The sequence below is a fragment of the Peromyscus eremicus genome, chromosome 8a (genome assembly GCF_949786415.1).
Source record: "Peromyscus eremicus chromosome 8a, PerEre_H2_v1, whole genome shotgun sequence".
NCBI classification, from domain to species: Eukaryota; Metazoa; Chordata; class Mammalia; order Rodentia; family Cricetidae; genus Peromyscus; species Peromyscus eremicus.
Genome location: NC_081423.1, coordinates 70,561,015 through 70,577,905, shown reverse-complemented (window position 1 = coordinate 70,577,905; position 16,891 = coordinate 70,561,015). Strand labels below are relative to the sequence as shown.

Genomic DNA, 16,891 nt, shown 5'->3' with positions numbered 1-16,891 from the left:
CTCCAGATACACCATTGCCAGTAGGTCATAGTCACTGCCTATGCTATCTCACCACGGACAAATGAGTAAAAATGCAGTTGGAGACATGATTCAGTGGTTAGAGCGCTTGCTGCTCTTGTGGAAGACCTGGGTTTGGTTCCCAGCACCTACATTGTAGCTCACTGCCTCCTGTAACTTCATTTCTAGGGGATTTGATGCCCTCTTCTGACTTCCTCAGGCACCAGGGTGCACACGGCACACACACATGCATGCAGTCAAACCATCCATACACATAAAATAATTTTTTAATGTATAAAATAAACTCTGCACTGTAATGCCTACAATTGTACTACTGTACAGCCTACAATAACTTATGTTTCTATTTCTTTGACTTCAATCCTAGCCCTCAGGAGGCAGAGGCAGGAAGATTTGTGAGTCCCAGGCCGGCTAGGGCTACACAGTGAGGCCTTGTCTCAAAACAATAAAACTAATGTCCTTCTCACCCTCCACCAGCTCCAGAGTTAGTTTAGTTTCTTTTGTTTTCTTCAAAACTATCTCTCATATCTGTTCCTCTGGTCCTTTCTACCATAATACATTTACTATACTCATAATTCCCTTTATCCCAAGCATATATTTGTCCACTTAAAAATCTGTTCAAATGCTTACTATGGCCCAGCAAAGTGGCGCACACACACCTGTAATCCTAGCACTGGGGGGACTAAAGCAAAAGCATCAAGGGTCCGGGGCCAGTGTCAGTACACAGAAAACCCCATCTAAACAAACACATCTAGGGAACAGAAACAGCCATGGTGCTTGCCTGGTCCTTCATAAAAACTTCCTATGTGAAACAGCCCCAAAGGACCCTTCAAAATATTCTTCATAGTTTGAGGAAAAGGAAAACCACTGAAATCTATCCCATGACAATGGACTTAGCTCAAAAGACTCTAAAATAAAAAATTTAAGATGGCTAAGTTCTTCGTTATAGTTTATAATATTCAGCCAATAGATTTTTAACTTCAAAAGGCTTCAGCTAATAGTCAAATATCAAAATTTGTACTATATAAACTTTGAAGCATACCTGTAATCCTAGCATTTAGGAGACTGATGCAGGAGGCCCATGAGTTTAAGGCCAGCCTCTACTATATAAAGACATAGTGAGACCATCTCAAATGAAATATACATATCCTTTCAACTTTTGTTTCTAGAAATTAAAATTTCTGGAAGAAACAGGAACACACTCTCTACAGCCCCTAGAACTTCAAATTGGCTTAGATGACAAATAGTATGTATGTTTTACCATAACTTACACACATGCAGATGCTCACTAAAATATTCCCTGTAAGGATCTTGAAATGATCAAAAAGAGGTGGAGAGGGCACACAAATAACTCCTAACTTTGGGCCACTGTGAAGCCACGAGAAACAATCAAGTCGGGCTAGGGATGTAACTAAGTGTGGAACATCTGCCTAGTGTGTACAAGGCTTGATTTCCAGCATTACAAAAAATAATATTAAGAAGGAAATAAAAACAACAAAGCAGCTTTATATGTGCTGTCACGGAATGACAGCCTGACACAAAATGAGAACAACTTGTAAAACAGTATACAAAAGAACCGAGGAGTTGTTTTTAAAAACAAATGTGCTCCCCAGGCAGGAGTGGCTGCTTCAGTCTGTTCCTAGAGAGTCAGGAGAGCTTGCACCTGAGGGCCTGAGGTGTGTGTGATGTTTCTAAAGAAATAAACATCTGGATATACACCTACAAGTGTTAGCACCTGTGAGGAAAAGAAGCAGGATGGAGACTTCATTTTCTTTAAATGTTTGATATTTAAAAAAAAAAAAAAAAGAGTAACATGGATTATGAGTGTAATTCAAGAAGTCCCCAAGTCTCTTACCCCCAAATATTCAGCAAGAAGAGAACTTTAGTGGCCTGCTTTAAATCTGGCCTTTTGCTAAGGGAGATAAGTCTATCCGCTGCTGGGCAGTTTCTTTCTCTGAGTGAAATGCTTCTCCAAGTTAATACTGGATATAGCCAAGGTTGCTTCTGAGAACAATTTCCCTAGACTTCGTATCAGCAAGCAAAAATCAGCAGCATTCCCACAAGCCCTTGTGACTAGTCCTTTCTCTTTAATTCTCCTCTCCCTTGCTCGGCTGTGTCACACCAGGTGACAGTGGCACCAAAAAAGAAGGCAAACAACGTAGGGAAGACCTTGGAAACGGTCTACTCCAGGCTAGCCTCAAGTCCGGGGCAGCTTCTCCCTTAAGTGACTCAGGAAGTGGTTTATAGATAACTCCTTAAAAAAGACCATGGGCCAGTGAGGTGGCTCAGTGGGAAAAGGTGTTTGTCATCGAGCCTCACAAGCAATGAGTGGAAAGAGAGAACCAACTCCTGGAAGTTGTCCTCTGACCTCCACATGCATGCTGTGACATGTGCAAGCATACACACACTAATACACAAACGTAAACAAACAAATAAGAAACTCTGAGGTGGCCAAGTGGCAGTGGTACACGTCTTTAATCCCAGCACTCAGGAGGCAGAGGCAGGCAGGCAGGTGGATCTTCGAGTTAGAGGCTAGCCTATAGAGCTAAGTTCTAGAACAGCCAAGTCTACACAAAGAAACCCTGTCTAGGAAAAAAAAAAAAAAAAAAAAAAAAGAAAGAAAAAGAAATGGAATAGGAAGCAATTATTGCTTTCCTTGTGAAGAGAGGGGAAACCAAGAAGAATTTCTTACCTGTCTAGAGACCGACCAGAAAATTCCTGGCTCTGAGACACTGGGGAAAGGTAAAGATCCATATTTTCCTCTCCAAGTGTGCATGGAGATGATGCAGGTAGATAAACAGCTGTCCAGAGGTGCAGGGCCCGGACATGGCACACAGGATGAAGGACCTAGGGAAGCAGCCCAATGTTAGCGTAAGAGCCCTTGTGTTTTCCTTCCCTGAACATCTGGCTCTGCATTTCTTTTCACTGACTCCGCCTCCTCTCCTCTCCCTCCAGGACTTCAGCAGGAAAAGGGCTCAGCCTTACCATGTCCGAACCAGGTGTGTAGAGGAAGTTGTGAAAGTTCTTGTTGCCAGCTCGCAGGAGTGCCCACACAGAGCATGTCCGCTTATAGATGTTGCGCTTCTCGCGCTCACAGGGGTTGTTGGCCAGGAATGTGCCGTAGAGACAGGAGTATGTGTGCTGCACCAGTTTTACCTAGGAAACCCAGACCACGTGAACCTGAGGGCCTCAGGACACCACTCCCAACCCTGGCCACAGGCTCTAGGACTTACCAGAAATGCTTCATTGAATTCAAACAGGCAAGGGAACTGCTTGAGCAGCTGATGAACAGAATCAAGCCACTGGAGGAACACAGGACATTGTTCATTTTGGTCCTCTGCATTTTCCTGATGGCCACAGCGATCTCCAAACTTGTGCCCAAAATCCAGCCAATCAGACTCCACTAACACTTGGAAGCCCTGTAAAATGGCCAGTCTCAGCACAAGGCAACTCTGGAAGGGCTAGGGTCCAGCTTTCCGGGAGACTGTCCAAAGCTGGGAGCTGGGGGCTGGCAGCCACAAACAAGTCCAACCCTGGAAGAGGACTCAGAGGCACCAGCATCCTCTACTGAAACATTCCCAACACACGTCCAGAAAGCCTGACCCCATCCCTCTTCCCTCACTTCCTTTGTTCTTCCCAACCCCTTCTCAGTACCTCCAGGGTCCTGTAATATGGGTCCAGTAATATTTTGGCCAGGGCTACAATCTGTGGCGTACGGTCCCAGCCGTCAGAGCAGTGCACCAGCACAGGCCGGCCTTCCCGATCGACCGTATTAGCTACCAGCACAGCTGCTTTTAGCATCACTGACAAGTGCTGCAGCCATTTGGTACTCTCCAGTGCCGACAACCAGCTGTGCAAGAGCAGAGAAAAATGGAATCACTAAGGGTTGGGGGCCTCCACAATGTCTCTGCCACCTCAGCCAGCTCTACCCAACAAAAGCCCCATCGAGGGCTGAAACCAAGAAGTCTAACTCGTGACCTTTCTGCCAAGAGATATTTGGCAGAAAGATAAGGAAATGAGACACGCAGAGGTAAGAGCTTCTTAGACTCAAAAGAGGAATTGCAAACTGTCACATGTACACTTAGACATGTTTCTCCCAGTTCTCTATTTTGTTTGGTAGGACAATGATGTAGGAAAAAAGAATCCAATGGCCTATGACCAAGCAAAGCATCACTCAAGCAGTGGAAGAAGTGTTCTTGGAAGTGGTGCACTGACCCAGCCCTGCTCAGACACTGAAGTCTATGTAACTTCCCACTTCCCATCTCCCCATCAGATCCCTAAGGATGTGCAGTACTGGCCAAGGCATGAGGCTGGAGGGGTGATGGAATCTCAAAGGGAACACCTACTTGCTGGGATCTGGCATTTGGCTACACACAGCCCGAAGGTACTGGAAGCTGTTCCGGATGGCATGGATGTTGGCCATTCCCATAAACACGACCTCACAGTTAGGGTAGTACTCTGCAGACAGGAGAGGAAAGTGGAGCATACAAATCTGTCCTGGAAACAGCTACTCAAGACAAGAGCAGTCCCAGTGCACAGAGCTCCCCTGGCAGGACAGAACACTCCAGAATGGCAACATAGTAAACATACTCTTCCACTCTGAATTGCCCTTTTACCTCTGGATACTCAAGAGCCACTACTCAAACAGTAACTGTGATGTTGACAGCAGCAGCAGCACTAGGGATAACAATATAAATTCTCAACAAATGGAAGCTACTCTGAGCCAACAATCTTCTCTAAGTGCTAATCATTCTGACAACCTTTCAAAGTGTGATGATTTCAAGGTGTGAATCACCCTGATTTTACAGATGAGAAAATAAAACTTAGGAGGTAACTTACACTTTACAGTCATGGCTAGTAAGTGGCAGGCAGGGCCCTGGATCCAAGCAGATCTATTTCATTCTTTCAAATACGCAAGTTGCCCTCAACCCCCTCCTCACCAAAGCTGCCCGAGAACAGTGACTGCAGACACTAAGTGATCACAATACCTTCACATTCACAGCCTCCACCCTTGGCCCGGTTAGCCACGGCTGCTGTGTAGGACCGTGCATCCAGGATCAGAAGTTTCTGAGGAGCAGCTGTGCTCTCCACCCCAGAGCATGCAGTCAGAGAAGAATCTAAGTACACAGCAGGAGGAAGACTCAGGCTCAGCCAGCCACTCAGTGTCACCCTAGCCTTGGGGCACTCCAGTCCAGAAGAAAGGAACAGCCTTTTCAGACCCCTCAGACCTCCACCCCCCAAAAGGCAGGGAGCCAGGCACTCTGTTTTGGCATCCTTCTCCCATGGTTTCACTGGGGACTTTCTGGGAGCCAGAGGCTAGTAGGGGGGCTGTTACTGGGGGGACTAGTACCACCCATGCCTTACCGAAATCAGTGTCACATGCCTCACTGGCATCATTAGTCCCCGTGCTGAGGGAGGCCCCACTGGCCCTTGTCCCTGGGTCTAAGGCGCAGGCTTTGGCAATGGACGTGACCAGGTATTCATCATCAGCATTGCGCCAGCCCCACCAGCTGATCTCAGGCTGGCTGCAGCGGGCAATGGCAGCCCCATTGCGCAGGTGTCTGACAAAAGAGAAGAAACCATAATGCCCTTGGTATTCCAAGCCTCCAGAAGCTTACCGCAGAGACCTCATGGGGCCAGACCAAGGTCTCCAGAGCCAGCACCGGCTACCAGCATATCCAGGTCATGAAAATAGCAACCAAAAGCCTTGATATCTCTTGAGCACATTTTTCTGAACTGGCTCCCGTATTCCCATTGTGACCTTGACTCATCAAATCTGCACAGCACCTGCTCCAGGTTCAAATATGCACCAAGAGAACAAGCCTGAGTTAAGAGCATAAACCTCTAAACCTCATGGTTACTACCTATCTCAGTCTATTTAAATTTGTTGAGACAGGATCTCATTATGTGGCCCTGGCTGGCCCAAAGCACACTGGGTAGACCAGGCTAGCTTCAAATTCACAGTGATCCACCTGCCTCTGCCTCCAGAGTGCTGGGATTAAAAATTTATGTCACCATACAAAGCTTATTTACTTACATTCTGACATAGAAATTGGCCAACTTTCCACTAAAGAACCAGCCAAGATTTCTGACTTTGTAAGTCATAACCAACCTCTGCCATGTATTAATAAATAACCCCAAAACAGGATATGCTGACACATGCCTGTAACTCCAGCACTCTGGAGAGGCAAGAGAATGGCTGGCAGAAGGGTACTTGGGTCTTTAAAAAAAGAAAAACCCTACCCTCATGAAATAAGGTACAGGCTTGATTTGGTCTTCAGGCCAGCTTGCCAACCTCTTAGTAAATACAGTAGTTTACATATACACTAAGGGAAAAGAAAAATCCCCAAACCAACAAACAAAAAACAATTTCCCTAAAGCTTCATCTTTGGGTGGGGAAAAAAAAATCTGAGATTGTACCTAAGGTTCTTCTTTTAAAAAGATTTTCTGGCTTGTTTGTTTGTTTTTCTTGCTTTCCAAGACAGGGTTTCTCTGTAACAGCCCTGGCTGTCCTGGAACTTGCTCTGTAGACCAGGCTGGACTCGAACTCACAGAGATCTGCCTGCCTCTGCCTCCTGAGTGCTGGGATCAAAGGTGTGCACCACCACCACCCGGCTATTTTTGTTTGTTTTTATGTGTATCAGTGTTTTGCAGGAACATACGTATATGTACCATGTGTGTGCCTGTGGAAGCCAGAAGAGGGTGTCACATCCCCTGGAGCTACTGACGGTTGTAACCTGCCGTGGGTGCTGAGAACTGAACCCAGGTCCTCTGCAAAAGCAAGTGCTCTTAACCACTGAGCCACCTCTCTGGCCCTGAAGGCTCTTATTTTAAAATAACTTCAGTCATTTCCCTACAAGGGGGCAATTCCTCTCCACTCACTGCCCCAAACCTATCTTTTTTTTTCCCCCTTTGGCTTTTTAAGGCAGGATTTCTCTGTTTAACAGCCCTGTCTGTACTGAAACTCGATTTGTAGACCAGTCAGGCAGGCTGGCCTCAAACTCAGAGATCACCCTCTTGAGTGCTGGGATTAAAGGAGTGCGCTGCCACACCTGGCAAACCACAGGTTTTGATTTCTAGCTGCATAAAAAGTGGTCATACTTCCTCCATACATACATACTCCACACAGCCTCACCTGTACACGACAACAGGGATGCGTTTCCAAGATCGGAAAGAAGCCACATTCTCCAGCTCTTTATCAGTGATCCACACAGGAACCAGCAGCTTCTGGGGGTAACTAGGGCACAGCCTGAGAAAAGATGGGGGGAGGGTGTCTTGATCTAAATACGGGATAACGATCCCAGGGGATGGCTTTGAGACAACAGGGACAATTTAAGCCCTCCTCCCTCATGGACCCAGAAGCTATACCCACCACATTTAATCTAAACACAGAGAAAGTTCGGGTATGGACTGTGTTTTAGACCCAAGCCCTGCATCCTCACTTGTAATTGCTGTTGATATGTGAGACTCTCCAGACGTTCTGCAGGTCAAAACCCATCCTGGCGAGCTCTGCCTCCTGCCGACATCGGATGTGCTCTCCTGCAACACATCCCCCAGCCTGTCAGCTTCCCAGAGCACCAATGTCCAGGGGTGGAGGAGGGATGAGGATGTGGGCTGAGCAGCAGATTCCCCGAGCAAACGGCCTGGCCTCACCTGGCTGGCACAGGTGGGTGTGCTGATCCTCCTCAGTCAGCCCCAGGCACCAGGCATGGTAGGCAAAGGCAAAGAGATCCTCGGGCTTGGCAGGTCTTGCTGTGGCCCGGCTTAGCCTTGAGAGCCACTCTTGGCACTGCTTGAAGGTGGAGAAGTGGCACCTGCCAGGCAAGAAGCCACAGGCTCGGATGAGGCAAGGGGTAGATCCGCCATGGGGCCGAGAGTCAGAAACACGGCCACAACGACTGTGAGGAAAGGAGGGTGCGCGGCAGCAGGAGGGGAGGAGACCTGACCCTGGGGTAGACACAGGCCACCTACAAGCGTCTCTTTAGACACACTCGTTCCCTCTGATGAGGCCTCACCAGGTCTCCTAGCAAAGCTTATGGCCACCACACCAGCCAGTCACCTCCCCAGGAGGCACGAGTCCCGCTGTCAGCATTCTTATCTCCTTGTTCCTTCCCCTTGGCTTCATAACGCCTCCTCTGCCTAGCCACAGCCTCCTGGAAGCCTCCCCAGCCTACTCCCCGCCACACGGTCTCCTCTCTTGACTCCCCATGTGCCTGGAGGATGGAGTACAGGTTCCAAGCAGCACACCTTCATGGTAAGTTTGCCGTAAGCAACTCTGGTTTTCATAAAGGGAAAGAACAGGATGGATTCCCACGAGCCTGCCAGAGGCCTCAGTACACGGCAGGCCCTCACCTGGGCTTCCTTCTCAATACTGGACCAGCCCCTTCCTCTCATAGCCAACTTAGGGCAAGTCCTGTCATCTCAGCCTTCAGAGCACAGCCAGCACCTGACCACTCTCCACCCTCGGCAGGGCACCATCGCCTCTCACCTCATCAGCTGTAACAGCTTCCTAACTAGGCCCGCAGCCGCAGCCTTGGCTTTGTCCCCATTTTCTTCCACTAGGCTTCAACGTAACAGGCAGGGCGAGCCCATAAATCTCATGGCTCCTTTGCTCAACAGCCTCCAAGGATTTCTCAGTGTCCTCAAAGTCAAAGCCGACACCAGTCACCGCAACCCCTGCCCGTTGCTCTGGTGCCTTAGATCCCGCTTCCCTCCCCCACGTGTACTCCGTCCAGCCACACTAGCACCACGCCATTCTTCCGATGTGCAGGCACAGGTACACACCCACTTCAGAACCTTTGCACTCAACTTGCCCTTTGGCACACCTTTCCCTCAAATACCTGCTCGGTCACTTTCCTCAGGTCCTGACGCAAACACACATTTTCTATGCAACTTTCTTCGGTCACTTGTTTAAAGCTATAACCTGCTAAAGTCCTCCTTGATTTTGTTTTTTAATTTTACACTCCTCATTATTTAAAGTATTTCACTATTTATTGTCAGTGCCTCCCCCTAGAGTATAAGATCTTTAGGGCAGAATATCTGTGAGTGCTCTGATGTATCTGCAGCACCTAAACTGTGTGGCACAGACTGCTCAACAAACTTAGGTTACTTCAACGACAGCTCTGTGCAGACGCCGACCCAGGCGCCCACACGCATTACCTCAAGGAATCCTCACGATGGCTCCATCGGCTAAATAACACCCCCATTTTATTTCAGGTCAAGACAGAATGGGTTAGCAAGTTGACCTTCCAACTAAGAACAGGGGACGGAATTGTTACTTTTTCCTTCAGTGGGCAAAGGGAATGGTGTATCTTTCCTCTCTTGCTCCAAAGGTACGTGCAGGAGAGAGGTCTGCACAAGACCAGGGTCAGAGAACATGAACGAGGCCCCATCGTGCTCACCTCACCACTTTGGAGTCCTTGCAGGCAATGTGCAACTGGAACATATCCCGACTCTCCACACTGTCAATCATCCGGAGAGGCACCTGCAGTGGGGGAGCAGACCGAGGAGGCTCAGATACACCCTGGCCTGGAAGGTGACGCACCAATGGAGAGAAGGGAGTCAGCAGCTGCTGAGGGGGCCTGGTAACGATGCCAGGTGCTTCACACATGGAACCAGTCAATACCAAATAACACGGAAGGCGGGTGATTTGATTCAATAAGGAGGACATCATCACTGTCCAAGGTGACACGGAAGTGGAAATGCCAGATAAGGCCAAATCTGCCTGGTTCCAAAGTCTCTGCTCTTCTAATAATGCCAGTTACAACACTCCTGGAAAAGCCTGCACAGGGAGCTGGAGAGGTAATCCAATGGTTAGCAGTACTTGCCGCTCTTGCAGAGGACCTGGGTTCAGTTCCCAGCACCCATATGGTGGCTCACAACCTCCTGGAACTCCAGTTCGATGCCCTCATCTGGTGTCCTAAGGCGCTAGGCACGCACATGGTGCGTATACATACATGCATGCAGGCACTCACAAATCAACGTAAGATAAAATAAATCTTTAAAGGAGGTGGGGCCCAACAGGATACAAGAAAGAAAGGGAGGAAGAGAGACACACAAACTTGTACACAGAGGAATGAAGCAAGAAATACCAAAGCCAACGAGAAGGGAATCCCAACTGTTTTTAGAGACACAATCAGGTAGGGAATTGGAACAATACCACTTGGAAGCACACTGGGGTTAGGAAGACAAGACAAGAACTCACGTTGATGACAGAGTCTTTGAACTTGATATGCAGCCGGTAGTTGGAGATGGCAATGAGGGCGTCAGCCGCCCGGCCCAGGAATTCCACTCCCTCACCCTGGAGCACTGTGAAGGGTACCTGTCAAAGGTCAGAGAAAGCCTCAGCCAGAAGCCAGTCTCTCCCTGTCTCTGCCCTCAGAAAAAGGTGGACAACGAAGGAGAGTCAGAAGTCAGGCCATCAGCTGTCCAGGGAAGCTGCCTCTCCTTCCCTGAGGACAAAGGCCCCACTAACGCACAGGCTGACAAACACACAGCCCCACTCCTCTCCGAGGCCTAGGAGAGGAGGCCGGAGCTCTGGAGATCCTCTAAAGATTGGGGAGTCGAGAGCCCTAACGGGGCAGGAGACCCCTCCCGCCCTGAGCCTCCTGTTCCTCCTTACCTGAAGATTCTCCTCCTCCTTCACGAGTTCCTTGGGGGGGAACAGATCCTTGGCTTGGATGTACTCCAGGCTGGGGGGGCCCTCCTCACCCTGCAGGGAAACCATAACCTTGAGTTGCCAGACCCCACGTGGCTCCGGAGCCTCATTCACTGTCTTCCTCTACCAGCCCAGAGACACGCTCCTCACCGCACACTGAAAGGCTCTGGTTCCCAGAGGAGGGAAGGAGCCGGCTTGGCTAGAGGCAGGGTGACAAAGCGGGGTGCTCAGGGAAACAGAAGGGGAGCCAAGGAGGAGCTGGGGATCTGTACTGGTTAGACTTCTTAGAACCAACACTGCAAAAACTGTGAGGGAGGGGGGGATCAAAGAAGACTCGTGTCAGAATAAGACAGGAACAGGACCCGGAAGGACACCTGAGGAACAGGAGCCAGGTGCGTAGCTGGCTAAGAGAGAGAAAGGAAATCAGGCCCCTCCAGCCATTCAAGCATCAACCTGGTGGGTGGAGACAAAGAGGAGGAGGTTGGGGGGGATTCAGTCCCATGCCTCTAGAGGGCCTTTGTGAATGCCTTCAAAAGGGAAGATGTGTTTTGGAGCTGAGCTTATCTTCCCATTGGGCTCACGCTCCTGACAAGCCCCCACTACCCGCCAAGTGCCAAGCAACCGGCCCGCCCTGCTGATCCGAGGGGAATTCCTAAGGAATACCCACAGCGCGGAGAAGTCACTCTGCTCCCAACTACCAAGGGAGAGGAAACAGGGAATCCACGCTCAGAGAGGAAGCAGGAGACCCAAGGACAGCCAGGGGAGAGAGGAGGCCTGGCAGACACCTCCGAGGGGGGGTGTTGGGGGGGGGACACGACATCTGAGAGGACAGATGGGGGAAGCTGGGAAGGAGCATTAGCCAGAGGGGATGAGGGGATGACTGGGAATGATTCAGAGATACAGAACCCTGCAGAGGCAGGGAAGATGGAGAGGGAGGCTGTCTGGGGGACAGTCAAGGAGAAAAGACTGGTATGTCAGGTGAACGATGGAGTGTGTGAGGGGGAGGGGACTGGAGACCTAGAGACGGCTCACAAACATCTAAGCTCCTCGTTCAGCCCCCTAACATCCCACACAGCCTACTAGACACATCCTACATCCCCAAGCAAGGATGTAGCGGGTGGGACCAAGATGGAGAGGAGGAGGTAATGGGATGTACCCCTGCAGGGCGGGGCCTGAAAATCTGCAGTCAAGGGCAGTGGCTGCAGAGCCAGAAGGAATCACAGACTTGTCATCCCTGGCCTTCTACAATCCCCAGTACCCACCCGCTTTCTTGAAGCAAGTCTGAGAGAGAAAAGAGCTAAGCCGTCTCCCCTGCCCCTAAGGTCTGAGGTCGTGCCGGGGTCCTTGGGCGGGGCTGTGGGTACAGCATGCATTGAGCACCCCCCCCCTCCCAACCCCCGCCCCAGGCCCTGGCAGGACAGGCCTGGCACTTACGAAGCAGCTAAGCATGGAGCAGGAGACACGGGCGGTCAGGCTCATGGTCGCGGGCTGTCTGGGCCAGCGCACATGTCCCCGGAGCCACTGCGCTGCCCGCCAGCCCTGGGCGCCCGCTGCATCCCGGCTGCGGGGCCCGCCTGATGCAGCCGCGGCCAGAAGCGAGCGCCCTGGCGCCGGGACCCAGCCTCTGCTCCCGCGCGCCTCTCCCCTCCTCTCCACAATGGAGCGGGCCCGGCTCCGCCCTCCGGCAGGAGCGCGGAAGGGAGGGGAGCCCGGCGACAGGAGCGCCCAGGACGCCGCCGGGAGGTGGAGGCGGAGGCGGAGCGGCTCTCGGGGCCCCGCCCGCCGCCCTGGCTCCTCCCGCCCCGCTGCCCGGGGGGGGGGGCGGCGGGGGCGACAACCCCCCACTCCCGGACTTCTAGGGACATTCTAGAATGGGCCGAGGGACCGCCCGGGGACTGCTCAGAAAGGGGAAGCGAGTCCGCCCACACCTTCTCATTTCCCATTTTTCCAGGTGTGCTACCCAAACCCTTCTTGTCATACATTTCCCACCCTCTTCTCTTCTCCCGGAGCTCCCTCTTCCAGCTCCCTCTTGGCTTGCTGCGGATCCCAAGATGCAGCTCACCCCATGTTCTTGACAGCCCAAGCCTGCCTTCTCTCCCTCCGAAACCACCACCCACCTATGCTCGGTTCACTGGCCTCCTCCACTACCCTGCTTACACTAAACTCTTGTCCTCTAAAAGGAATGTTGGTCTGGTGTTATCTCAGTGGTCATTCCACATTTCTGTAAGGGAAACGCTTTTTTATTTCACGGCCCTCCCCAGCCCGTCCCCTTTAGTTCTCTCTCTCCTTCGATTCCCATGCCCTGGGCAACGGAAAAGAAAATCCTTCTGGAAGAACTTCTTAATCTGAGAAAAGAACTGGGATTATGGACCACTGAAACTAGAAGGACAACAAAACTCAAAACCCAGGAGTAGGGAGAATGAATGGAGTTGGGTAGTGAGCCAAAGAATAAGGAGTGAGTGATAAGGGCTGAATGTTTCCAAAGGGAACAGGAGGAGCTCGCTAAAACTCCTCAACTTCCCAACTTCCCGTACCTGGTAACTTTCAGAAACCAGGTCTTTGTTTGGGGGGACCGGGATGAATACAAAAACCTGACATTTTTATTAAGTACTTACAATAATGCCCAGCAGTATCAAGCATTACCCTAACTCTATCCAAGAAATAAACCTCCATCCCGTTTCACTGGGATGTGAGTCTTAAGGGAAAGAGTGAACTTCGCTCAAGGTATTAAGTGGTGGTGCTAGATTAAGTCGACGAGGCCAACCCTGAAGCGCATACTCTTGGGTGTACCACCAAATGGAAAAGAAGGTGAGCTATCAGTTGGTGGGAGCAGGGTCAGCGGTAGAGGCCTTCTGAAAAGCACCTGGGCTAACTGTGACCCTTGAAAGAAACTGAAGAGATGCAGTCGAAGGGCGAGTCTTTCCTGGAAAAGGCTGCCCACACCTCTTCCTCTTCTTAATGGTGGAGTCCTAGCTCTGGGGAGAGGGGGGAATTAAGGAATTTCCTCAACTTGAGAATTTCTCAGGGTTGTGATGCACCACCCCCATGATATTCTGGATGCCTTCAGAATGCTGTCCTAGGAGATATTCAGCAAGCTGTCATCTGTAGGAGCTTAGTAGACAGCAACACCTGGGACCTGGGTAAGGCCTACAATCTGGGTGGAGTCACACTCTAGCACAGAGCCAACAATGTATTCATGAGACTCACCAGGGATCTGATTTTTTTTTTTTTTAAAGACATGGGGGTCTTTCTACATAGTCCTGGAACTCACTACATAGACCTGGCTGACCTTGAATTCACGCGGATTCACCCGCCTCTGCCTCCAAGTGCTGAGACTAAAAGCCTGTGCCACCACGCCCTGAAGTTCAGGAATCTTAAGATAAGAAAAACTTGGGTTTGTTTTGTTTTGTTTTGTTTTTTTTTTGTTTTTTTTTTGTTTTTTTTTTTTTTTTTTGGTTTTTCGAGACAGGGTTTCTCTGTGTAGCTTTGCGCCATTCCTGGAACTCACTTGGTAGTCCAGGCTGGCCTCGAACTCACAGAGATCCGCCTGGCTCTGCCTCCCGAGTGCTGGGATTAAAGGCGTGCGCCACCACCGCCCGGCTGTTTTGTTTTGTTTTTAGACAGCAATATGGAGAGTTTTAACCAGGACTGGGGAAAAGCACAGCGAGATGGAGTAGTCTGTGAGCACAGGGAAGCCATGACCTAACACATACAGAGAAACTGTAAGCTGCTAGGCCAGTGCTGTATACTGCCTGATTTTTTTTTTTTCAATCCTAGGAAACCATAAACTAGATACACAGCTCAGTATTAGAGTACTTGCCTACCATGTGCAAGGCCCAACACTGCATTCACTGGTAATCCTAACACTTTGGGAGACAGAGGCAGAAGGGTTGCCACAAAGCCAGCACGGGCTACATTTCTAGTACCAGGCTAGCCAAGGCTTTATAGCAAGAATCTGTCTCAAAACAACACCCACCACCAAAAGAAAACAGAAAGAAAGAGGGAAAAAAAAAAAGAAAAAGAAACAATTTATCAGGTCAGATGAACCTGCTCAGGAAGTGAACCGAGTACCCTGGAACACTAGGATCCAGAGAGGTGGGGCAGCTTCCCAGGGACAGACTCAAGATTATACACATTGGTATGAGGAAATAGGAGTACTCACCATTCTACCTTGGCGAGGGTCCTGGCTGCCTGCTTGTCACTAAAGAGACAGAACACAAGAGTGAAGGGCACCATTAACATCACCGTGGAATCACCAAATGTCACAGGTTTACCCCTGGACTTCTCTACCACTCATCTTCCTCTGTCACAGAGGACCCAGACTCTCAACAAGCCGCCACACCAATCGGGCAAAGCGAGAAGCAACAAGTTGATCCCGCGCTGTGAAGTCCACCACTAAAGTTCGGGAGCAGGAATAAGAAGCATCCCCGTTTACTCAGCGGAACTCAATCGTTCTGACTCCACACCCAGAAGCAGGGTACTCCAAACCCTGTTCTTTACAAAAGAGAAGAAATGCCAACTCCGAAGAGACAAAGACTGCGCAACTGGGACTCACTTTTGGCCCTGGTAGGGGCATGAATCCACAGGGCTGTCCGGCCAGTCTCTGAGTCTAGGAGTAGCACCCACCTGACCTGTTATTGGGGACAGAGTCCAGAGCAGAGGACAAGAGAGGACCACAACCAGTGATAAAAGAGCAGCAGGGTTCGCCCGGTCCTGCTGAGCATACTTGAGACCAAGTAGATGAAGGTTATAGGGAGGAGACCGCACAATGGGAGCAGAATCGGGCCAGCCCCGCCAGGGAGTCAACATCTGTCAAATGGGTCGAATTAACAAGTATTTCAAGTTAAGGCCTCCTGGCTCCCCTTGGGGAGCCAGGCCCGAGCTTCACTGACACTCCTTCATGTTTGATATGCTCGGGGGGGGGGGGGGTGTGCAGCAGAGTCCCACAGGAGGCTACAGCGATTAAAGCCTCCATTGTGATCCTACCAACCTTCCCTCCCTCACGGGGGAGCCCGCAAGCGGCCAGCCGGAGGTGCTGCCTCACGGCTCACTGGCACGCAGCCTGAGAGACGGAGAGAGGAAGGGAGCGACAAGGACCAGGCCTAGGAGGCCCCGGGTTCCCTCAGTTAGGGAATCTGGTCTTGGGGGACCAGGGGGACGGGCCAGGCTGGCAGGAGAGCCCAGGTGCCCAGGTTCCAGGGGCGGGGCTAGAGGCTCGGAGGCGGAGCCCCAAATGACAGAAGGCGGGACTCCGGAGAGCCGGTGAGGGCCGGGCAGCACTTGGTCGTTGTGGTTCCCAGGCTGGCAGTGCACGGGGTACAGTGACTCACCCAGGCGGCGTCCGCCCGACCCTCCAAAGCCGCGCTCTCACCACTTCCGTCTCCCGCAGCTGCTGAGGCCGCGCAGCTCGAACCCCACCACGGTCCCTTCTCCCCAACCAATCGTATCTCTAGCCTCTGCCCGCCCTGGCCAATGGCCACCCGAAGTTCCGCCCGGCCTTACCACGCAGCCGCCGCCCTCACTCTGCACGCCGCTCACTGGTCCGGTGGGCAGACGCCCTCTCAGCCTGTAACCTATCCGGCACCCAGAGACCAGACAGTACCCGGAGGGAGGAGGCTTGGCGCCAGAGGACAGGCGCGGCCAATAGGAAATCACAGCGCGTCCCTATGGCAGCCAATAGGAGAGGAGTAAGAGGGGTTGCAGACTACGGCTCCGGGGACCGGAAGTACGGCGGCCCCGTCGCCTACTGGTAGCGCAACTGGAGGGCGGGACAAAGCAGGGCAGGTTTTGCAGTCACTTCCGGTGACGACGGAGCCCTAGAGGTGGTTCTCAAATGACTTCCCGGTGGCCCCGCGTTTTAGTTCAGTCGTGTTTCTGTTTCGCTCCAGTAATGCAAGAACGGGAGGAAAGCATGCCGGCTAGGAAAGGGGAAGGACTAGATTTCGTTTCATGTCCCTTCCCAGTCCTTCAGCTCCATTACTTCCTTATTTTCCATCCCCCCCGGTCGATGGAAAAGAAAATCCTTCAGGAAAAATGTCTTAGTCCGCGAAAGAGAAGAGCTGGGTTTATGATGGACCGCTGAAGCTATGGAAAAGCAAAACTTGAGAAAGACCCTTCTGGAAGGCTAGGAATAAGGAACTCTCTCATTGGCGCTGGCGTTTTCTCTCGCGTGTCTGGACAGGTTCTTCTACAGCCTCCGATTTTTATCGACGACCGACC

The 16,891-nt window shown here is 51.2% G+C and overlaps 1 protein-coding gene across 6 annotated transcripts in view; it reads right to left on the bottom strand.

The window, feature by feature from the left end:
• Positions 1-16,397, bottom strand: part of Mtmr4 (myotubularin related protein 4) — a 34,246-nt gene extending 17,849 nt beyond the window's left edge. For 3 of the 6 annotated variants that reach the window (XM_059271474.1, XM_059271473.1, XM_059271468.1), the window contains exons 1-15: positions 15,228-15,581; positions 14,835-14,873; positions 10,637-10,726; positions 10,220-10,336; positions 9,417-9,499; positions 7,669-7,829; positions 7,458-7,554; positions 7,151-7,264; positions 5,380-5,576; positions 5,004-5,132; positions 4,362-4,473; positions 3,670-3,865; positions 3,249-3,434; positions 3,001-3,171; positions 2,708-2,862 (exon numbers count right to left, since the gene is read on the bottom strand). In XM_059271474.1, coding sequence (XP_059127457.1) covers positions 2,708-2,862; positions 3,001-3,171; positions 3,249-3,434; positions 3,670-3,865; positions 4,362-4,473; positions 5,004-5,132; positions 5,380-5,576; positions 7,151-7,264; positions 7,458-7,554; positions 7,669-7,829; positions 9,417-9,499; positions 10,220-10,336; positions 10,637-10,726; positions 14,835-14,837 — 1,811 coding nt within the window. In that variant the 5' untranslated portion in view covers positions 14,838-14,873; positions 15,228-15,581. Of the gene's footprint in view, positions 1-2,707; positions 2,863-3,000; positions 3,172-3,248; positions 3,435-3,669; positions 3,866-4,361; positions 4,474-5,003; positions 5,133-5,379; positions 5,577-7,150; positions 7,265-7,457; positions 7,555-7,668; positions 7,830-9,416; positions 9,500-10,219; positions 10,337-10,636; positions 10,727-14,834; positions 14,874-15,227; positions 15,582-16,002; positions 16,091-16,174 lie in introns of those variants that run through there. The other 3 variants (XM_059271471.1, XM_059271469.1, XM_059271472.1) reach the window with 3 other exon arrangements.
• Between the last annotated feature and the right edge of the window lie 494 nt (positions 16,398-16,891).